This window comes from Pogona vitticeps, chromosome 6 (assembly GCF_051106095.1).
Source record: "Pogona vitticeps strain Pit_001003342236 chromosome 6, PviZW2.1, whole genome shotgun sequence".
Lineage (NCBI taxonomy): Eukaryota > Metazoa > Chordata > Lepidosauria > Squamata > Agamidae > Pogona > Pogona vitticeps.
Window position 1 is genome coordinate 30336005 of NC_135788.1, and position 24405 is coordinate 30360409.

Below are 24405 nucleotides of genomic sequence, written 5' to 3' on the forward strand. Positions count from 1 at the left end.
ATGGGGAGATAGAGAAGGAAATTGCCAATCAACCCTGGTTTGTGGTTTGATAAGACAGCTTCTGCTATAACTGTGCTTCCTGAAGATCTGGACTACTACAGCAGAAACTGCCTTAACAAGCTGCAAACTAGTTCTGATTGGCAATTTCCTCCACTGCTGACTCTTCTCTGGCTGGCTAAAGCCAACACCCAGGCAAACCCAACTTCGCAGCTGTGAATTCAAGTGGATCAAATAATATTTTTCCTGCTGTACAGTTGCACCTCATCCTAGTTTTGAAATGTATATACATATTTTTCACAAAATCGCTTCCTTCTATGCAACACTTTTATTTTTGCTGTTATTAATGACACATAAAAATCAGCACTTTCTTGAAAAAGATATGTAAACTTTAAGCACTTACACAAACCTACTCTCAGCAGATGATTTTCCCCAAAGAGGAAACTTCAGTGAAAATCATCAAAGCAGATCTTTAAAGCCATGTGGATAAATATGGGAAACCCTCACTCACAAATCTATAGAAGTATCTGCCATCAATGTCTAACAACTGTCAAACAGATGGGAATAGCCATGGAGAAAATGACATTATCATCATGAATGTAATGGAATGGAAGTAGTTTGTTTTCCCAACATAAGAAATATTTTTGATCAACACTAAGAATTCCTGTTACAAGACACTGCCATACTATAGAAAGAGATTAACAAAGTTCAATTTCAAGTTTCAGTTCTGGTAGCTAAAATAGAGAAAATGTGCACACAAACTGAAAATGGTGCTGGGGTCTACCCAAGCTTAGGAAGAATAATTTATTCTTTTCAAAGAAGGAAAGAGCAGATGGAAGCAGTAACAATATATCTTTTTTCTACATCTCATCTTAAAAAGCAGTCCTCTCTCTCAGTGCATAATCAAGTCAAGGTTGACTTGCATTAATTTACTCATTCTTGCCATGTTCTGAATGACTGATTCTTCTTCGGAAAGTATGCTTATTATTATTATTATCTTCACTAAGATGCCAGGTGGTAATACTTATAACCTCTTGTTACATGAGTGAGAAACAGTTTATTTGTATTATTAATTACTGCTTTACTTCTTTTCGTTTTAAAGAAACAGCAGCATATAACAATGTAAATTTAAGGGTCAAACTAGGTATTATATCAAATATGCAGCTGCTTCTTATTTTTCACAATATTTTATTAAATTTGCTATTTGTAACATAAAATGATATGTCCCCTTCAGCTTATCATTAATGATGTACAGTGCATCCTAGAATGATACTGTCCTGTATCCTTAAGTAATCAGCAACTGAAAAGAGAAGCATAGGACTCTGCCCTAGTCCAATTAGCTAGTGGGCTGGTGCCAGGACAGAGTACGTTGCTAGGCAGCTGATGCTTTACTTTCAGTTTTGCACTTCGTTTGGGTTCTTCTAATGCAACTCCATTATGGTAATGAAGGAAGAATAAGCATTTTTGTTTCAATTTACTATGGTGTTCAGAGTTGCAGATACAAGGAAAGCTGCTTTGAGGAACAACACTCATTTTGTTTCGTTTTGTGGAGGAAAAGGAAAAACATTGGAGAGAATTGCTTTTTTTTTTAAAGGAACTGTTCTTGTGTACAGTACAATAAACATGAAAGGAAGTTGGGAACTATGTTTTACTTCTGATAATTTACATCGATTGGGATGTAGAGGGGAGTTGTACAATAGTATTTCAGTCACTGTGAACTAAGAAGACACATTATACACATTAAAAATATTATTAGTTGCCAGGTAAGAACACTGCACTGGAGGGGGTGGTCTAGGGAATTGCATAGTACAATATGGTGGCGGTGGTGGTTATATGGGAACAATATCAAGAAATTTCACACTGTAATATAAGCAGTTGCAGATTTCAGAAGTAACATCGTCAGAACTATGAAAATGGTAGTATTAGGAACAACATATATACTACATCTATATTTAACAGATACTCAGGTTTTTTGTTAAAATTTGTGTCTTCTATAGAATACTGATCAGTGTTTTGATTGTGCATTGTATTTTTGAATAATAATAATAATAATATAATAGTGGTAGGAGAAAGTCTTCCTTTTCTTCCTGAAGATCAATGGCATTCTTGGGGAAAACATACAAAGAAAGGAAAACTAAAAAAGAATATTTCAGTTTTAGTAATTCAGAATATAGTAAAGGTAAAGGTTCCCCTTGACAATTTTTTTTGTCCAGTCGTGTCTGACTCTAGGGGGCGGCGCTCATCCCGCTTTTCAAGCCATAGAGCCAGCGTTTGTCCGAAGACAATCTTTCCGTGGTCACATGGCCAGTGTGATTTAGACACGGAACGCTGTTTACCTTCCCACCGAGATGGTACCTATTTATCTACTCGCATTTGCATGCTTTCGAACCGCTAGGTTGGCGGGAGCTGGGACAGAATATGAATTCAGATTATGAATTCAGAATATGAATACCAACATTCTGGAAATTTCACTCTTTCAGTGAAGGAAGAATAAAGTACAAAGTTCCAAATTCGGACAAAAAAATGGAAGAAAATATGTTCTGTCTGTTTCAGATCAGCAGAATCCAAACACATCTCTCTCCTTCTCTCTCTCTCAAACATACACACCAGTTTCTTTTTCAGTTTTAGATTTTGTGTGGCTTTGGCCTTAATTATTACAACTACCTTGTTTCCCTGAAAATAAAACCTAACCTGAAAATAAGCCCTAGTATGATTTTTCAAGATGATTGTAATATAAGCCCTATCCCCAAAATTAGCCCTAGTTAAGTGAAATCCCACCCTCCACCATTGTGCAGCATTGTGCAGCAACCAGAAAAAGATGACATGGCTATATTTGTATAAATGTAGATTGTTGTACATGAAAAAAAATCCCCTGAAAATAAGCCCTAATGCGTTTTCTGGACCAAAAATTAATATAAGACCCTGTCTTATTTTTGGGGAAACACGGTATATCTGTAAGGACAAATCACCTGGATTGTTTTCTATCCAACTGTCATCTCATCTTCCAAAATGAAAATCACCAGAGTGCAAAAGTAAGTCTTGATTTTATTACACTTTCTATTATTCCACTAACCTCAGGCTAGGATCTTGCCTTCAGATTTTGAAATCACTCAGCCATGATTTAACATGTACTGAATATAACCACACTATCGAACATTGTACATTTAACACTGGCAGCATTTATTAATACCTGGTGTGGTAAGTATCTTTTTCCCAGGGAATCTGTCTGGATGATGGATTAAGTTACATTGTTAAATTCACCTTCAAACATTATCTCATACAATTAGCCAGACATAATTAGGCACTAAAGTGAGAGGGTATTAGTAGTCAATCATGATCTTGTTAATCTTGTGGCCTGTGCTGATTCCCATAAGGTGAAGGCCAAAATGGACTACAGCATTTTTATCTGACTAGTATTTATGAATTCATGTATCATTATCTAAATATTACCTTTGATTGAGATCTCATTAAAGCACTCTCTGTCTCATATCAAAATGTCAATATCCTTCTAAGATGGGAAATGTCATTTATTAAGCCTGTACTTATTAATCTAATAACTTCTAAAATGATCACAGTTGCCTTTCAGAAAATGATTTCTTCTAATTAGACCCCCATTGTCAAGTTTACTTCTCTTCAAAAATCAGCATCCATTCTTCAAAGATAGCTAAAGAAAGGACAACTTACAAACTTAATTTTAGACAAGATGCTATCATCATCACGAAGGGCAGGCTATAAATGAAAAGAATCTCTATGGTTTAATGTTACATTGCCAATTCATATTTCCTTTCTATACTCTTTTTTCAGCTGTGAAAAAAAATGAAGGATCAAGAAGCTGTTGATCTTCCTGGACTTTCCAAGACAATTCTTTTTGGATTAACAGCATTCAATAATAATTCCTCCGTTCCTATGGCAATCCACATTTTGGTTTACAAAATTTCCACATTACATAACGTCTCAGAGAATGCATTAATATTGTAAACTGAGGTACTACTGCAGAACAAATATGTATTGGGAATTATTGCCACCCAGTCTTATTGACTGCTGCAAAACAATTTCCTACTGAATAACGGCTTCACACAAACCTGCTCTTTCAAGTGTGCACCTTTGAATCTTACATAATATATTACATATAACAGACTTCCTTACATATGTAAATGATACTCAAGGACACAGAATAGGGGACTCTTTCACAATACTGAATATGAGAATGCTCTTAAAATGACAAAATGATAATAAACAAAAAAGGACGCATCCGTTTTTAATTAATTGTTACTCTGACTTTAAACTGGACATATAACATCTGGCATTACAAACTGCAATCACAATGATTTATTATTTATACAAAAGAAGATATGGAACACAACTTACTTATTTACTTATTTAATTTACATCATACATTTCTTTCTTGCAGGACCCAAAGTATGTCACAATATACAATTTAAAAAAGAGAGCTTTACCAAAAAAAGACTTCCACACAACAGATTACATCACAGCACTGTTAAATAAGTTATTACAGTAAAATGAGACAGAATCAACATCATTCAAAAACCTTTTTAAAAGACAGTGGGAAACAATAAAAGTTCCATCCACCATTAAATGAGTCTTCCTCATCAGCCAAAGTTCTGACTGAATAAAAAATGCCTTTTCCTATTGGTAGAAAAACAGCAGGGAGTGATCCAAGATAATATCACATGGGAAATCTGTATGGACAAAAGTATTAGGAGCCTAGTGGCACAGTGGTTAAATTGCAGTACTGCAGCCAGAACTCCGCTCAAGACCCGGGTTCAATCCCAGGTAGCTGGCTTGAGATTCACTCATCTTCCATCATTCCAAGATTGTTAAATAAAGTACAGGTGCCCAGCTTCCTGAAAGGGGCACGGCAATGTGTAGTCTGCATAATTAAATTGTAAATCGCCCATTGAGTGCTTTAAGCACTGTGGGATGGTATATAAGCAGTACATTTTTTTTAAATACAGTGATGCCTTGCAAGACGATTTTAATTCGTTCCGCAAAAATCGTCGTCTTGCGAAAAAATCGACGAATGAAATTTATTCGTCTTGTGAGGCATCGGTCTAAAAAAAAAGTCTTGTGAAGCACGGCCATAGAAAAAACTGTCTTGCGAGGCACCATAGGGGATCGCAAAAAACAATCGTCTTGCGTGTTTTTCATCCCCCGAGGCAATCGTCTTGCGAGGCACCACTGTATACATTCAGGAAAAGAAAGCTACTAAAGACATTACTGAATTGACTGCTCATGTTCAATATTTAAATGAAACATTCCATTTCTAAGGGGACAAAGTTCATGTTTCTTTTAGTAACTATTACAGATAACATTATCTATGAGAATATACTGCAATTATGACCAGAAGTGGATAATATTGTACTATAATGAACTAAGAACCATTACTTAAGTGAATTACAGATCTCAAAGACATAAAAATTCTACAAATAATGAACAATATTATATATGAACTAATATAGAGATAAGCTAATTATATACCATGTAGCTGACAGTTACATACATCTATGTTTTTATGTCTCTATATAATTTTTAATCTACATTTCAGCATTTTTTCGTTTGCTTTTTGCTTCTTTTATATGTAATTCTGCCAACTCTGTAAAAATGTATAGTGCCTCTAAAACTGTATTTCACAGTGCTGTTTCAGTGAAATGTTGAACAGTTTAAAGTTAAAATCCTATGCAGAGTGGAAGCAATACGATAAGCCTGGGTCAAGAATCTTCCAAGCCACTGGGCTTAGACATTGCATTCCAAAGTCACAAAACCATCAGGAAAAAGGCCCGGCCTCTAATGATCTGGCTTTCCAGAATAAAATAGGTATAACATCACATATACCCAATGTACTGGACAGACTGCAACAGAAACTCACTAGAGGAGTAGAATTGGTAAAGCCATTCCTTAAATATCTAATTTACATTTTTTTAAAATATACATTCATTCATACATACATTATATATATATTTGTAAGCCGCCTCGAGTAGATGTTGTCTAGGGGGGCGGGGTAGAAATAAATAAATAAATAAATAAATAAATAAATAAATAAATAAATAAATAAATAAATAAATAATCTTGAAAGTCCCGTTAGGGCTGCACAAAGTCTGTTCTAACTTGAAGGTACACAACAACAACAGATTCACATATACCCTTCCTGGACAAACCATCCAGGACAATACCCTGATATTCTTTATACCGGAAGATTTTGAGAGATAATTCCTATTGGTCTATCAATAAAGATCAAATACCAGGTCAACCAAAGCAGTTCCTTAAAAAATTTAAATGAAAGTCAAAGCAAGCCAGGAAAGACTCAAAAAAAACAGACATCTGTGGGGCTAAGATGCAACCATGCACTCAGATGTAATAAGGGTTATTGTTACTTTATGCTATATTTCTGCAATACAATATAAATCACTTTCAGAACTTTCAACTAAAGGACAATATGTAAATCTACTGGAATAGAATAGAATAGAATCTTCATTTGCATTAGACATATGCCTTTGCATATAATACATAAAACATTACCATAAATAAGGCTAACATACTAAAAATCATGAAAATACAGTATGTATACAGATGTACATACACACTCAATATGATTAAAAAGCCAGGCATGCAGAGATTTAAAAACTATATTGGCCCTTTTTTCAATTGCTGCTGTTAAAAAATTTGCAGACTGTACAGCCATATTTGTCTCCATCTACATTACAAGAAGAAAAGGAACATAAAAGTCAGATGAATGGCCTAGCTCATTAACCAACAAAGATGAATTAATTCTTTTTGTGCATCTCAATAAAAGAAACAAAACAGCAATACACGGGCAAGTATTCCAGTACTATCATCACTTAGACCCATTTGACTTTTTAGTGAAATCTTCTAAACAACCCCCAAATACTGTTGAAGTCATTAAGTAACATTAAGTAATGCACATGAAAGGTCCCTTCTATAATTAGGAACTGACAGTACTTTAAGATACAGTACCATTGCATTTGGACAACTTGCTAGAAAGCAGTAAGACCAAGAACATTTTTTTTTCATGACAAATAAATTACTTTAATGCTCAACATTGTACTAGAACTGTTTTAACAAGTTTCTCGCCTTGCCACAACCAGTGGCCAATATGTGTTGACCTGAAAGTCCCAAAGCCCGTAATATCTTTCATCCATTTGCTCTCATAAAAGCTAGATTACAGGCTGGTCTCTCAAATGAGGCCTGCTTTGCCCCAACTCTGCTTGCTTATCGATGTACAAAGAAAACTTGATTATTTCAATGGGCTTCTGGGATGATGGTCTCTTGCTAATTTAAAACTTTTTTAAATTTAATTGTTTTTGTGTTGGATTTATGACAATTGAACTCATAAAATCCATTTTATGCCATTCTTTTAGTCTTCTCTTGCAACTATGCCACGGTATGTTTTATATAACATTTGCTATAGTATATTTTTATACATCATTAAGTGCTTTGAGCATCTTTAAATATAACAGTAGGCTATAAATACTTTGAACAAGTACACAAATATAGTTTTGACAGGTCATTTTCAAGGCTGTTTCCCACACTCAAACCTTTGATCTTACCCTGCATTTCATCTCTACGTTGGCTATCACTTTGATTTACTAAAATGTGCAGACCAACATCAATTACAAGTGTACATTGCCAGTTTAATATCAAAAACATCAATGTATTCGCTAGCAACACATTTGGATGTCAATGGGAAAGCCTTATCTAGCCAGAACTAAAATATGCTCCCAGGTTGATGTAACTCAAATTCTTCTTTCATTTTGAAATAATGTATTAAAGATATGGAATGAAACACGAGGCTGAAGTCTTAGGGAGTTGAGATGAGGAGCTGGACCCTTAACAACTCCAAAATTTATGATTATGAGAACTAAGCAGTCATATTTTTCTCCTATTGGCAGTATAAGAGGCTCTTAGTGACTGGCTAGAGTTGAAGGATATTAAATCATAGTCATGCAAATTTCTGTTTGATATTACATTTGGATAGTAATATATTAGGTGTTGTAAAAGTATACTTGTCTTTGCCTTGTACTTTTGCTTCCATATGATAATGATGGGAATAGCAGAGATTGAATATAAAAGGAATACATACTGATTTCTATTCATCAGTCATGCTAATATGAGTAAGGCACTCTCTCAGTATGACAGCCCTACAATTATATAAAATGTTAAGACTTATGATATGTCTCTTAATCTAGAGATCATTTTATGATTACTCTGTTTTTTCTCATTGCATTATTCTATTTATTTATTTGGAAATGAAAGGCTACCAATGTTACCTAACTGCTTTCATGAGAAACCGATTCTCCCTAACCCAAAAAAGTGTCTTGGTGATGGAATCATAGTTAGAATAATATGAGAATTAACATCAGTGTGATGCACACAATTCATGTCAACACACATGAGAAATTGGTTACATCCAAGGTGGATAATAATTAATGATTTTTTTAAAAAAAATCAAATTAATTTAAATGATGATCAATTTTTTAAAAAATCATTTTTAATTTAAATTGTCAAATAATCTAATTTGTAATTTTTAAAATTTAAATCATGATTAAATCAATTTGATTTTAAATCAAGTCAACCATGGCTACATCCCATGGGGACTTGTAAATCCATTAGGTCTTCATTGTACAGGAAAATCAGAAATCATAGCTAACACCACTGTCATTGTAACTAGTAAAGTCTTTAATGACACTGTTTTCTTCCTGACTGCAGGGACATGGAACTTATGATTACCCAAATGTTAATATGGACCATACCCTTCCTTTGATCCCTCTCTATTCATTAGGCTAGCTGTCCCTGACAGGAACTGAAGCTTGTTAACACCTGAAGGCCAACAAATTCCCCAGCTCTTGTCTTCCTCAAATAAGAAATTATAACCAAACAACAATAGCAATCAGAGATATTTAATTTCTTTTTCCTGTTTGTCTAAGAAGTTTCAACAATGATAATAAATAGACTTTTAGAAATTAAATTAATAGGACCATGCTTTTTTTTTAACTTTACTTAAAATGGGTTATAATTGGTTTTGTATTCCAACGCCTCCTGTATTGGCTTAAAAGTCTATTTAAAAGATTAAAAATGAGAACTGATACTCATAATCAGCACTCACTTGAAAAGCACAGGCAACTCTTTAGGAGAATTTTTGTGAGTCTGCAAAGGGAGCAGGTTCCATAATCCAAGTACCCTCTTTTTGCATCCATGCCATCTTAACAACTCCAGCCATGAAAAAAAAATGTAAGAGAATGCACTCAGTGATATCGAAAAATCAGAAAGGGACACAAGATAAGAGACAGATCAGGATGTACAACTTCAAAGGGTCCAAGGTCACACCCACCCCATTTTTCCTTCACCATAGACCCCTACAGATTGCATTCACAGGCTGCATAAAGCAGTTCTGGACAAAACAAGGCATGGAGGTGAGGTGGGGTGGGGTGGAATGGTAATAAACAGCATATAATGAGAAATTTGTACCCCGTAAGTGCTATCATTTTGCTGCCTATCTTTAACCAATTTCTCCTGCAAGCTAGAAGTCTTATGAGGGCCACAAAAATATCACAGTGACCCACATACATCCTAATGGATATCCTTGTGGAAGTATCAGAACATTCAAGTAATATTTCTTTCTTTTACAAGGCAAGCCTTCATATTCTTTACCAGCTGAAATTTATAAATAGTTTTCAAAGACAGTGGCACACATGACTTGTGGTATTGATTTACCACAAAACATGGCTGTGTCCTCAACCTACAACAGGACTGAACCATTCATGAAGAACAGCTTTATACAGCTTGCATCTGTGGTTGGCCACAGATGAGAAGGGGAAGTACTGTGCTAGCTAGACCAGTGAGATGCTCAAAAAACAAAACAAATAACCAAAAACAAACAAACAAAAATCAGTAATCGGCCAGAATCCTGCTCAGTATAATGTTTGTCCAACTGGCTTCTCCCAATTGCAGCTACAGTAACTGGTAAGGTTCCACAGTGTATCACAGTCTAATGTCATCACTAGTAAATACAGTGGGGTCTTGACTTGAGAACTTAATCCGTATTGGAAGGCGGTTCTCAAGTCAAAAAGTCTGTAAGTCAAGTCTCCATTGACCTACAGTGCATTGAAAACCGATTAATCCCGTAACAGGCCGTTTTTGTTCCATTTTGGTTTTTTTCTGGTCTGTAAGTCAAATCTCAGTCTGCAAGTCAAACCTAAATTTTGCGGCCAGAGAAGTCTGTAACTCAAAAAGTCTGTAAGTCAAGCTGTCTGTAAGTCAAGGGTCCACTGAAGTACAGATCTAAACAGCTGTGGATAGGCTTTTGTTTCTTCTCAACCATCAAGGTGTTTTGTGTTACAAGTTCTTACATTGTTTCATTCACCATCACCAGTCTAACCAAAGAATCCACCTCCTTCTTCAGCCTTCATCTCCATCTTGTTAGGAACTGGCTTATGCCAGCTAAGACCAACACTGGTATTATGTACACTAATTGGAAGCTACTCTCTAAGTTTTCCTCCTACTGTTACATAGATGTGACAAGGATTGAATGTGGAACTTTTTGCATCAAAAACACATATTCTGTGATTGATCCATGGTCCTCCCCAATACCACCATTATCTACTTTATTCCTGTTATGTTGTGGGTCCAGACATGACAACTACTTCAGCATACGGTTCTTTATTCCAAAGAACCATATGCTGTTCTTTGGAATAAATGTATACACAAGACACATATTCAATAAATACGCATAACTCCCTCCCCCCCATTCAAACCCGCTAGGCATCACCTCATTACTAGGTCCACCTGTCTCCTACAACTGTCAGAAACCTCCTTTAAAGTGCCCGATATCCTCACTATCTCTTACTGTCGAAACCCTAGCCGACATGAACCTCCACTCAGCACATCAAACCATTAGGTCCAGCCTTTATGATCTTGAATATGCAACCTTACTCTCCCAAATGAACCCTACCTGTTCCCCTCTCGCTTTTGGCCTATCCCCCTCCCTTGGCCGTCCCTCTAACTACTTTAATCAACTGTCCAATCCTCAAAAAAGACGAGCTTTCATGCTCGCCAGGCTGAATATTTTCCCATCCGCAGCCCACTTCGGAAGATTCACAAGAACTCCTCGTTCCAATAGACTGTGCCATTTCTGTGCACTTGAACCCGACTCCCTGGACCACATTCTACTCCGGTGCCCAATTCACAATACCCCTCGCAAGCGACTGCTAGGACCACTTCTCTCTTCCCTTTCCCTCTCTTTCCCTGACCCTTCCCCAATACTACTGAGTGATTTTTCGACGTCTATCACCAATCAAGTAGCCGAATTCCTCCTCATTGTTACAAAGACCTCCCCCCTCCCCATATCCCCACAAACTTTCTCGAACCTAACCTACTATAATCCCTAGCCTGCTCCCCCCTCTACCTGGAACTGGAATGTAACTATGCTGTGCACTCACTTGTATTTTATAATGCCAATAAAGGTTTATAGAGAGAGAGAGAAAGTGCCCGATATACTACAATTCCTATGCCTTCAAGGAGAGGGACATAATGGGTTTAGGAAAGCAATACATAAGTTAATTTTCTTTACAAAGAAACATATGGAAGCAAGCCTAAATTGGTCCATTAAACAAAAAGAGTATATTTAAGAAACATTCTTCAGCAGCATGCCTCTGAAAGTCAGAATATTTACCAACATGATAGTTAAGAGGTGTTAATGAATGATTCATCGTTTATATTTGTATAGGCACCATTAATTTAGTGCTACAGCTCTTCATATAAACCATTAGGAACAGTGTGATTATATTGCCCATGCACAAACAGGTGGAAGAGCTTGAGAAAAATAATTCTATTTTGACTATGTAACTAGATGTATGCAAATTGTTTCCTCTACATATGACTTTACTAGGAAAATTATATATAAATTATCTCTGTTCAGTCAGCCCTCACTCTGCACATATATTTTAAACAGTTACTTATAACAGCCCCTCTTCCCCCAAAAAACCACGTGCACACACACAGAGACACGTATTGGCACAAATCTTACCACTCCAATTGAGAAATAATTATTGATGATGCTGTAAGGCACCGGATCTCCTTTCTCATCTTTATCATTAGGTATGACTTCAAATTTCCATCTGTCCAGCAAGATTTCTGTGCTATTTTCAATGTCTTTTAGTATCTTCAGAAGACTCTCACCTTCATATCCTGCCAAAGACAGACAGAACTTGCTGATGTTTTCCTTTTTCACATGAGTTTAAGGGCCATAATCCCAACATACCATAATGAATACAGTGAAAACATGGGGTAACTGTGGAAGCTCTAGGTGTAGTGTGCCATTGGTAGCTGGCATATTCAGGGAAACACCACAACACACTACTGCCATGTTGTGCTGCCATTCAAAACAGGAGACAATGGCTTTAGCAAGAATGCACCTGACAGCCATCCTTTCTTCCCCATGTATTTATCGAACAGCGGCACTGCAACAGGTCAAGAGCTTGGTGTTAATCTGTGGGACACAAAGTATGCATCTAGCAGCCTCAACAAACCCAGGCATTCTAGCCCATTATGGTGGCCACCACTAAATAAGTCAGACACTCTGCCCACCCATGTAGCTGGAAAGGGTGCATTTTGATCTCTCTAAATAGAAACTCATCCTGTTTCCCCAATTCTGTGGCAAACATAACTGAAACTACAGAAACTTAGAAAAACAGTTTCTGAAATGACAAGGAAAAATTTTTACTCCAAAAACAAAATCAAAGAAAAGACAAAGAGAACTGGCGGGGGGAGGGGGAAAGATTCAAAACCTTCCAAGTAAGTAAGTGCGTGTTTGACTGCACTCCTCCACATTCTAGAGACTGTCACTCTACGATCAATGTGGCCCTGAAGCAATCTATCTTGTGACGTGAACATGGTCTGACTATGACCAGTTCTCCGTCTACTAAAGGGCCCATGTTATCAAATTGCATAAGTTTCCCTTATTTCAGATAGCCATTTCAACAGGAGATACAGAAGGAAACGGGAGGTGTTAACAACAAAGTTATTTATATTTCAGAAAGTATTATGGGTCAGTGAATTAGATATCTGGCTGAGGAAGCTGTGAGTTCAATTCCTCACTGTGCATCCCAGAGAAGCCAGCATGTGTGGCCTTGGGCAAGCTACACTGTCCCAGGATGACTCAGAAGAAGAGAATGGTAAATCATTTGAGTATCCTCTACCTAGAAAACCTTGAAAGGGGTAACCACAAGTCAGAATTGACTCAACAACACATGATTATTATTAAAGGCTTCTACTGTAAAGCCTACAGAAATCTGAAAGTCTTAATGATGAAATGCACTATTTACTGTACACTGAAAATTCTGTACAGGATAAAATTTCTTCTCAAAAGTCTTTCATTACTTATCTATCCTTAGAAATTATATGATTGTTTCTGAACTTCTATACAACAACAGTCATGTAGGTCAGAACATGGCAATTTACTGTAAAGGTCTTTCCTAGTGTGGTGCAAAGAAGGTATCCAGAAGAGTGAGTTGTGTCCTACTTATTGCTTTGAAGAGACAAGGTCAGGTGACCAAAGTTTCTGAAAATAATTGCCTTCCAACACCATCCCCAGTACGGCCCATAGCCAAGCCAGGAGCAAAACCAGGAGCAAAAATTGGCAAGGGGAATGAGTAGCCTTTGCAGACATGTTGTGTAATGTACAGTACTACCCTGCTTAGCACTCAGGGTGTGTTCCATGAAAGCAGAGCACTAAGTGTACCTTCTACAATAAATTCCACAGGCCCAGTCTACCACCAGGGTGATGTGGGTAGACTGTGCCCCTGCCAAGCACCTCAAAATGGATGCTTGAGCATGTACACTATAATAAACCAAATAATGTATAGTATTATTCTAAGATAGGTGACTCTTTGGGGTTCCCATAAGCCTTTTCCTCACCATCCTCAAATAGAATTTTACATGCCAGCATTTTCTGTAACCTGAGGATGACAAATCTGGAGAATTTAGAGGAAGCTCTGACAGAAACAGCAAAAGCTTCACGGGCATATTTAGTGATAGGATATTTTCCCTGTGTCCTTAACTGGGTGACATTTCTTTTCATAGGAGGTAGGACTTTCAACAACAAAACCACAAATAAAGCATCAACTACGTAGACATACTTTGAAGTCTGCATTATCTGGTTATAGAGACTTTGGTTGAAAACCTGACGTCATCAGGCACAGTGATTTCTGCAAAAGAAAAAAATCAGATTCCATTCCACATGCCATGGAATTCCCTTCAGTTGAGGGGAAGCCAGTGGGGGCTGCAGGACAAAGCAGAAGCCTTTAAATTAAAAAAAAAAGGGGCTACTGGTGCCAAAGTCATCCTGGCAGCATTTTCAGAAATGGAAGACTTCTATCCGCTGGCCCACAGGCCACGCTGAAGGGATTCCTTAGTCTTGGGGCCTTTAAGGGAATTGAATTCTTTTACTATTCCTGTGTAACACTATTTGAGTAGCTCTGTAAGCTTTAAACACTGAGGATGTTTGCTGGGGAAGATTAGCAAGGCTAAATTGTGGCAGCACCGATGCCTAAGTGGAAGGCGCTGAATGCTGATGAGAAGTAACTCTTTTGGACCAAAAATGGCCACTGCCTAAACTTGTAGCAAGGCCAATGCAAGGCAGAAAAATGGCTAGTGGCCACCATTCTCCCCTCTCCATTCCTTCAGACTTCCATGTTGACCCTCATCCTTGCCCTGTTCTCCAACGCCGTTTCCAGGAAGTCCAGCCAAACCCTGGGAGCAGCCATTAGAATCAGTTACCAGATTGCTGGCATACAGGAAAGGCATTCCTTGCAGCAATACTGCATTTGGTCCATTTCAGACTGCCTTGTTGCTAATGGCACCTACATCACTAGCATGCTCTAAAGAAGCAATATCATTCAGAACAAACTTCAAATAACCTGCAGCTTTGTATGTTTGCTTCTGTTTGCACCATGACTTGCTAGGCACCATAGCACTGAGAGGTGGAAATGGGCCAGAAGCAAAACGAAGAACAGTAGGTAAATCATGAGTAGGAGGAAGGGAAAAACATTTGCAAATCTCTGTGAGAAGATCAAGAAATTATGAAGGAGAAGTAAGCAGAAACAAACTTGATAAGTAAAATGAAGTAAGGTGTTTTCTAGAACTGTTAGGCCAGAGGAATTATCCTAGAAAATGCCAAGAAAAGAACCAGAGTTTGAGCTGGTGGGCATTTTTGTTTTCCAGAAACACTGGTCACATGATTTACCTCTTCAGTGAGCAGGAGAAAACTCATTCTTCTAGATTTCTTCACACAGACAACGTGGCAACATCTGAAATACTGTCACTTTTCCAGAGAAGGCATAGAACAGTATTGCATAACCAATACATCCCTTCTGTGTTTGATGACTGGGTGGGGGAAAACATTAAATTCTCCTTATCAAAACAGAGTGAGACTGCATCTTTATCTAATATCATATCCAATGTTAACTACAAAATTATTACAAAGCAATTAAGAATGGAAGTTGAATCTGTAAATTATTGAAGACTATTTGTTTAACAATCCATACTGCATTCCAGAGGTCTGTGCCACTGAGAAGGTGAAGTTACTTACTCACCAGCAAATAAATTTGTTGACATCCCTTCTGTTCTCCAATCCTATGGGAAAGTTTCAGAGAAAAAGAATCAGTGTTCTGGCATCAGCTACCATGGAAAAGGAGGCAAAGAATAGTAAAAAGAAGAGAACTTGAGGGTTTATTCTTCTCCTTGTTCAACAGCCGACTTGCAGAATGGTTAAGCACTGGTCCAGAATGGACAACTTATAAAGAAAGAAGTAAGAGTTCCAGTAATGTGTTTGGTAAAGGGAGACTCTGATAAAATCAATTAAGCTTGAGTCATCTTCTCTTGTTTTCTACTACTCTGCAGAAGATTCCAGACAATCAGAAAGATGCTCCAGGGAGAAGGAATCATCCACTCAGGCAACTTATGAAACAAATGTAGTAATGGCCGCTCCTTTTTGCCATAACACACATCGAAAGTTGCTTGTATCACATACTAGTGTAGCAAGTTCTCTTATGAAGCCTTAAAATGTGATTATACATGTGAATCAACTATATATGAATCAAGTCAGATTACCTCATTATTGAATGAAAAAGCCTGCTGTTGTCTCCCAGGAAAGTATATCTTCCAGTGGAAAAGGTAAAACACTGACAACTTCAGTTGCACTTGCTATTTGTGAGTATATAATAAGGATATGGCATGGAGAGATTTGCAGCTGCATCAAATAAACTTTTATAGAAGGATGTTTGTAGTTCACAAATAATTCCTTTTGCAAACAGAAAATGGATGTAAAGAGAAAAGATAATTCATAAAAGGATGGCATGATATCAGGCCAGATCAATGTCCTTGGAAATGTTAGGCTGCATAATTATGCATTACTAGCCACCAGTGGTGGACAAAACAAACAAGATTATTTCTAGGGAAATAAATGTATGGGACTTTGTATACCCAGCCTACTTCAATTAGATTCAGCCATTAAAAGAACACAAATTTAGCCACTCAAATCCTGTTGCTTAGCACAGGAAAATTCATAACTTTCAGTCTGTTCCTAGCCAGCCTCCCCCTCAAAAAAGCCCCATCACGATTCTTCGGTGGGGGGGGTACACAAACAGTGGCTCTGTGCATGCATGCATAGAGAATTGCAGCAGGGACTTTTTCTTTGCTAGTTAGGAATGGATAAAAGCTCTGGCTTTTTGTAATGCTAAGCAACATGATTTGAGGGGAGAAGAGTTGTTCTGCTTGCCACTACTACTACCTTCCTAGTTATCATTATCATCATCAAAATGGAAAAAGAACAGAAAAAGAGATAGATTGACTACAAAGACAACCAATGGCCTTAATCCCTGGAAAGCTCATCACATTTAAGGTTCCACTGGAATTTACAAGACAACCAATGCCACAGTTGTTTCAGTAGAACTTAGCACAACTAGCTTTTTCTCAGTTAAGACCAAATCTTCAGAACCTACATTTCCAAATGAAAACTCTAAAGTAGTGGTCTGCAAGCCAGCAATATCAGCCACGAACAGTAAGAATGCTTATTCTAGGTATTCAATGCTTACTTACAACTTGATTCATAAAACTAAAGGCCAACATCTGATTCAATATTTTGGAACAAAAAAGATGAAGAGGCATTATCAAGACTGTTGAGTTCCAAAATTTTTGACATTGACAGGCCACCAGTGAAGAAGAAGAGACACATTTATTAACCTAAATTAACCACATGATCAACCCCTAGCAGAAAATTAGTAAGACTAAGGTCCTTTTGGGAATCTAGCGAAGAATTGTTTAAATTTCAAGATCACTAAAACAGAGCAGGCATGAGAAAGTGGGGAGCATATTTAGATAGGAAGGTTCTTAATCAGGAAAGAAAGAAAGAAAGAAAGAAAGAAAGAAAGAAAGAAAGAAAGAAAGAAAGAAAGAAAGAAAGAAAGAAAGAAAGAAAGAAAGAAAGAAAGAAAGAAAGAAAGAAGAGTGCAAAATACTTGTAAGCACAGAAAGCTAGCTTTGTAGTTTTAGAAGTGTTGTACCATGGAGCTAAAGGAAGAGGAAAGAACTAAAGAACTGCAAACAAATGTATTTGTTTACTTATTTATTTGGCTGTAGTGATGGAAAAAAAGAGACCAAAGAAAAAGGTGAAGGTTTGGGAAAGGAAAGGGACATTCATAATGCAGAGATAGAGATGTGACTGAAATTATTTCATGCATTTATCATTTATCTAAAATAAAGATACTTTATGTTCGGGTCAGGCCCAACAAAGCAATGCAGAAAGAGGGATCATACCAGATGCAATTAGACATGCCAGACAGATAAATCATTACTATGAGATTAAAGTGCTGTGAATTGTGCAAGTCATTCAAAAAGGTAGAAATGAAGAAACTGGTTTTCAAGGCCTTTGAAAGGCCTGCACTGAAAGTGATTAAGGGCAAATCAGCTGGAAGGAAAAGGCACTACTATGGGTTCTGTACCAAGATGCCCAGTTTCTTGTGCTCACCAAACCAACCTATTTTTTTGGCCGCACAAACAAGGAAAAAGCTCCAAAAACAAATCGACCTGTGGATGTGCAGCACAACTACAGTAGGAAACAGCACTGGGAAGACTGCAAGACAAATGGAAGAAATGCAAAGCACAAGGCTTTAGTCATTGAGATCGTTCTGGAACCGTTAAGGGCAGCAGCAACTACAGTCTTTTGGAGACTGAAAACCAAGCAACCATAACTAGACAGCTGTGGCACCTTAAAAGTAGCATAACTTACATAATCACAAGGCCTCCTGATTCCTTGGCTAGATATTTCCATGGCATAGTGCAAGCTTCAACTGTGTTCCCCTTTCATATTTCCACAAATCAGGTGCTGAAAAGGTCTGGTCTTCATGCTTTCAAGAAATGAGGAAAGGGTACAGGAGGCTTGGTTTTATATGAATCCTCTTCTCTTTTTTTATTTATTCTTTGCCTCCATATATCCTGGTAGGTAGCACCATAAGACTGATTGTCTGAAATCTACTGCAGGATGGGAGAAGAAGGAAAGAACTACATAAAACACAGGTTATCCAAGATTATTGGAACTGCTTATTAGTGTAACTTAGGATCAGAATGGTTGAAAATTTACACACAGACACACACATGGGAAGTACTAAATTTTGTAGTATTTTTTTCCAGTGGAGCCAGCTATAAAGAACAAAAAAAATTGTTTCTACAAGAAAAAAGGCCCTGCAATGCTTCTGTATTATGGACAATCACACTTTGAAAGGGTAAAAATAATAGCTGCTTTGAACTCCCATTACCTTTATCAAACTCATATATGTTTTTGATTAGGAGCCTCATGGGGTAGTGGTTAAACTGCAGTATTGCAGCCAAAACTCTACTCATTACCTGGGTTCAGTCCCTGTTAGTCAGCTTGAGGTTGACTCAACCTTCCATTCTTCCAAGGTTGGGAGACTGAGTACTCAGTTCACTGGGTGTATAGCATGGATAATTAAATTATAAATCACCCAGAGAGTGCTTTAAGCACTATGGAGCAGTATATAAACAGCACACTTTGCTTTGCTTTATTATTCCTGTAAAGTAATCTTACCCAGAAGAATGAACACATGGGTGGGAAGAGATCAGCATTTCAGCTATTGATTTAATCTCTCATTATGTAGCATATTCATCCAACCATCAATACAGAAAAATTGTGCAAAAGCTTGATATGGAAGACTGGGTGAATATACCAAAGTCACAGATCAAGGTTAAAGCACAAAGTCTCTATGTCCTGCTATGTTTCTTCTCCATAGTATTGTATTTGCATGTGGTCTGACCACAGTATAAGATCACAGACACTCTACCAGTCTGTAGTAGCCATGCATGAAAGCCTACCTGCCCCACCTCCTCCAGGAGCTGCCTCTGAGTGGGCATCCACCAGAGAGGTCAGGGCTAGAAAATGCTGAACACCATTCAGTCATAATATGAAATGGCAGTTACTGCCCATCACTATTGTCTGTTCTTAAGTCTAAGTGAGGATATATTGTGCAGAGCAGGCCTAGTGCTAAGATACAGTCAGAACCTATGGACTGGTTCTACAAGCTGTTGGCGTCAAGTGCTAATTTGTGAATAAGAGAGGTGAGATATTCTACTAAGGAGACAGGATGCAGCCAGATAGTTCTTTTCCCAATTCCTAGGAAAACTCTTATTCCAACCTTCAAACTATGGTTGTGTAGGATAATGCAAGGCATTCTTAACTTTACTTACCCTGCAGTAGAGCAGGGTGATGTTCACCTGTTGGTATGGCTGTGCTATGCTAGAACTGAGAAATAAATACTGCAATGGTGAAGAGAAGGAGGGCTCTTACGTTTAATTGTGTGTGCGACTGCTCGAGTGCATTACCTTAGAAATTGTGTTACAAAGAAATATCATTCCATGCTTTTAACACATAGCACTATGGCTAAAATATTACATCTAACACATCTTTGTTTGCAAAATAAACCCTGCTCACATTTTAGCTAATGAGATAATTTTTATTTACCTCCTCCCCATCTCAGACACCTGGCTAAATCATTCCCAGTCCCAAGAGGAAGGATAGCGACTGGAGGATGCTTACTCAAATTTGCTCTCTCTGTGAATTAAAAGAAGAAAAAGGTTGAAGTGATAAAATCCTAAGAGAACACATCTAAAACTGCTAGTATTGAATTATCAATTTGTCCCCAGTTTCTTTTTTATTATTATTAATTAAAGAAAAACAATAATAACAATACTAACATAAAACATGTGTACATATATATCATACAAAATTCCCCCCGTGCCACCATCACCCTTGTGACCAGATAACCAAATATATTCTTTTAATCTCTTTTCACCCCATTCCACTCCAAAAATACATTGATTCTTCTGCTGGCCTATGACCTATCCCTTTTACAAAAACATAATTCAAATATGCATTCCATACCTCTTTAAAATCATTGTATTTCGTCACTCCTTACTTTTGTTTCACATTTATCGCTAAACACATTTCTTTATACCAATCTTCAAGATAAATTTGTCATTTTCCCATTTTTTTTACAAATATTAGTCTTGCTGCTGTGACCATTATAACAATTAGTTCTTTCTGTTCTTTTAAAAGATGATCATTCTTAGCTATATTTAAATGGGCAATAATTGGTGATATTTGAACATTATATCCAATAATATCTCTAGGTTCATTGAAAACCAGCGTCCATTCTTTCTTATTTCGCAAGTCCATCACATATGTAAATAACTTCCTTTTTCCTTTTTACATCTCCAGCACTGAGATAGTACATGTTTATTTATAATATTCAATCTTACTGGGGTAAGGTACCATCTCCATGCAACCTTATAACAATTTACTTTTAACGTATTCTCCAATGCTTTCACGGCCGGGATTCAATGGTTGTTGTAGATTTTTTGGGCTGTTTGGTTGTGTTCTGGAGGTCTTCTTCTTCATCATCTCCCCCTTTATCACAAAAATACACCCATGACAAAAAACACACCGATCACCATTATCACCCAATCTACTGAAAAGGACAAAAAGTTTATCTCACAGCTACAAATACTCAACTATCCCACACACTACACCAGAGCACAGACAGAGTTCTAACTACTATCTTCTGAAGATGCTGGCCACAGAGACTGGAGAAATGTTAGGAAGAAAAATCTCCAGAACACAGCCAAAGTAGCCCGAAAAACCTATAACAACCAATTTTCTTTTACCCTTATAGACATATTTTCCATTAATCTTTGTGACCATATTTTGTTCCAATACTCACTTGTAGCCTCTTCCTCTAAGTCCTCTTTCCACTGGTTTTTCATATTAAAAATTAGAATCTTATATATCACACTTACTGTGCCTTTTCTTTTATTTCCTTCCTCTTGAACTTGTCTTTGCTCTATGATTTCCTCAAATTTAGTCTTCTAATTTATCCTACTTTTCTAGTCCGCTCCCTTGTCTAACTTTCAATTTAAAGTATATTTATCCAAGATATCTCCTCTTCCTTTCCCAACATTTCCTTTATAGTATTTATTTTTTATCGTTCATCTTTTTCATCCAAACCCTTATTGTATTTAACCATTTCTCTACCAACATTAAATTTAGTTTTAAGGATTTTGGGGAAGCTCTAAGCCTCCACTACTTCTTGTAGTGATGAGATAAGTGGACTCAATATATATCTGAATTCTTTCCAACATTCTAACATATTCTTCAAAAAGGGATTAGTTGTTCTTTTTACTTCTTCTGCAATTTTTTCTTTGAAGAGGTTATTCTCCAGTCTATTAAAATATTCTGTCATTTCCAGTTCCCTCCCTATTAAGTTTTTAATATGCGCATCAATATCTGGAATATATCTTAGCTGGTTTGCAATATAGTATGCTTTAATGTTTGGTAGTCCAAGTCACCCCCCTTTTGTGGAATATATCATATTTTCTTATTAATCCTTATGCTTTTGTTTCCATTGCAATAGTTATTTATCAAGTTCTACCAGTCTTTCAGATACCGTATTTGCCAGCGTACAAGACGACTTTTTTGGCCCAAAAACATGCCTCCAAGTGGGGGGGTCATCTTGTATGCCGGGTGCACTTCATTTCAGCCAGGAAGGAGCTGCCGCCGGGGAGGAAAGCAGGCAGGCAGGCAAGCGGTCGGTCAGGATGGAGGCAGTCGCTCGCCTGCCACCTGCTCGCTTCCCTTCTTCATCCTCCTCCTCCTCCCACCACCCACCCAGCCTCTTTCCCTCTTCCTCGCCCTCTCGCTGCTTGAGCCAGCTGGCACTCGCACGCTCACCTGCCACCCACCCGCTTCCCCTCTTCCTCCTCCTCCTCCCACCGCCCACCCAGCCTCTCCACCTCTTCCTCGCCCTCTCGCTGCTTGAGCCAGCTGGCGCGCATGTGCTCTTCCCCTCTTCCTCGCCCTCCTCCCCGTCAGCCATGAACTTCCATGGCGGTCCTGGGCAGAGCCTTGGGCAGCTGCTGGCAGGGCCGCAGCAGAGCTGTCCACTCTATATTTTGAGTGGAAATGTTGGGGGGGGTCGTCTTATACGGCCAGTCGCCTTGTATGGCGGCAAATATGATGTATTTCTTCAGTCTTTATTGGGAGCATCCAAAATACAAAGTTAAGTTTAGGAATAATCTTCAGCTATACTTGGCATACTATTCTCATATGCCAAACTATGACAATTTTGATTTATCTGTTCATTAATTTATTTCTTCAATTTATCCATATTTACTTTAATCATTTCTTGTAAATTCCATGTACAGTGGGGTCTTGACTTGAGAACTTAATCCGTATTGGAAGGCAGTTCTCAAGTCAAAAAGTTCTCAGGTCAAATCTGCATTTCCTGTAGGAATGCATTGAAAACCATTTAATCCGTATCTGCTCTTTTCCGTCCATAGAAATTAATGAGAAGCTGCTATTCCTCCTTCAACCACTAGAGGGGGATATTTTGTTTCTTTTTTTTTTCTTAGGTCAAGAAAGGTTCAGGGAAGGCAGGGAAAATACAGTCCAGGCAGTACAGTGGACCCTTGACTTACAGAATTAATCCGTATTGGAACGGTGGCTGCAGGTCAAAAAGTCTGTAGGTCAAGTCTCCATTGAGCTACAGTGCATTGAAAACTGATTAATCCCGTAACAGGCCGTTTTTGTTCCATTTTGTTTTTTTTCTGGTCTGTAAGTCAAATCTCAGTCTGCAAGTCAAATCTAAATTTTGCAGCCAGAGAAGTCTGTAATTCAAAAAGTCTGTAAGTCAAGCCGTGTGTAAGTCAAGGGTCCACTGTAATATAAACACCTAAATATTTAATTATGCTTTCAATTTTTCCCTTAAATTATGTTGTCATTTCTTTCTCATCTGCTTTTGAACAATTTTATAAAATACATTCTGATTTCTTCGTTTACTTTCAAACCAGTTATTTCTTCAAAGTCATTCAAATATATTATAACATTCTGCAATGTTTCTTTTGGATTTTTAATTATTAATAATATGTCATCCTCAAAAAGATTTATTTTATCCTCCTCTCTAGTATCTACACCTTTAATTAAACTATCATTTCTGATCACTTGTGCCAGCACTTCCATTTTCAATATAAATAAAATTAGAGATAAGGGGCAACCTTGTCTCGTTCCTCGGCCTAAACCTATTGATTCTGTTATGCCATCATTTATTATTATTTTTGCAGAGTTCTGTGAATATAATTGATGTGTTATTTGTCTAAATCAAGTACTGAATCCTATCTGTTTAAGCAACATTTTTAATGCATCCCATTCAACCAAATCAAAAGCTTTGAAAATATCCAGAAGGATCACACCTACCTTACATTTTGATTCTTTTGCCAAGTACATCAAGTTAAGCACTTTCCTCATTGTATCTGACATTTGTCTACCTTGTATAAAACCATTTTGATCTTTCTCAATATATTTCCCCATAAACGTATTTAATCTTGCTGCCAAAATTGCTGTAAATATTTTAGCGTCTTGATTTATCAATGAAATTGATCTATAAGGCTCCATATTTATAGGGTAATTTGTACCCAGTTTCTAGTATTATACATGGTCTCATTGTTTTCTATTTTAGGCACTTTTGTCCCAAAGCCTATTAAGCACTGCCGTTGCTCTACATTTTACTGAGAGAAGCAAATCAATCTAGTGTCTTTGTCATCACCAAAAAAAGAGAAAAGCTTTATTTGTATTATGGGTCAAATCACAAAAATGGTTGCCCTACATGCAATGAAGTACTGTACATAGATACAAAATCAATAGTACACATTGGTAAAACAACTTCCTCCCAATTCCAATATGTATCATGTATTAAATCATGAAAGTTATCCAGAGTTTGATGGACTCACTCAGCAATGGCAGATATACTGAAC

General features: G+C 37.3%; 1 protein-coding gene across 2 annotated transcripts in view; it reads right to left on the minus strand.

The window, feature by feature from the left end:
• The window catches only part of DGKB (diacylglycerol kinase beta), a 316591-nt gene that overhangs the window by 168410 nt on the left and 123776 nt on the right, over positions 1–24405 (minus strand). For both annotated transcript variants that reach the window (XM_020781534.3, XM_020781524.3), the window contains 2 exons: positions 20063–20152; positions 12059–12219 (listed from right to left, as the gene is read on the minus strand). In XM_020781534.3, coding sequence (XP_020637193.3) covers positions 12059–12219; positions 20063–20152 — 251 coding nt within the window. The remainder of the gene's footprint in view (positions 1–12058; positions 12220–20062; positions 20153–24405) is intronic.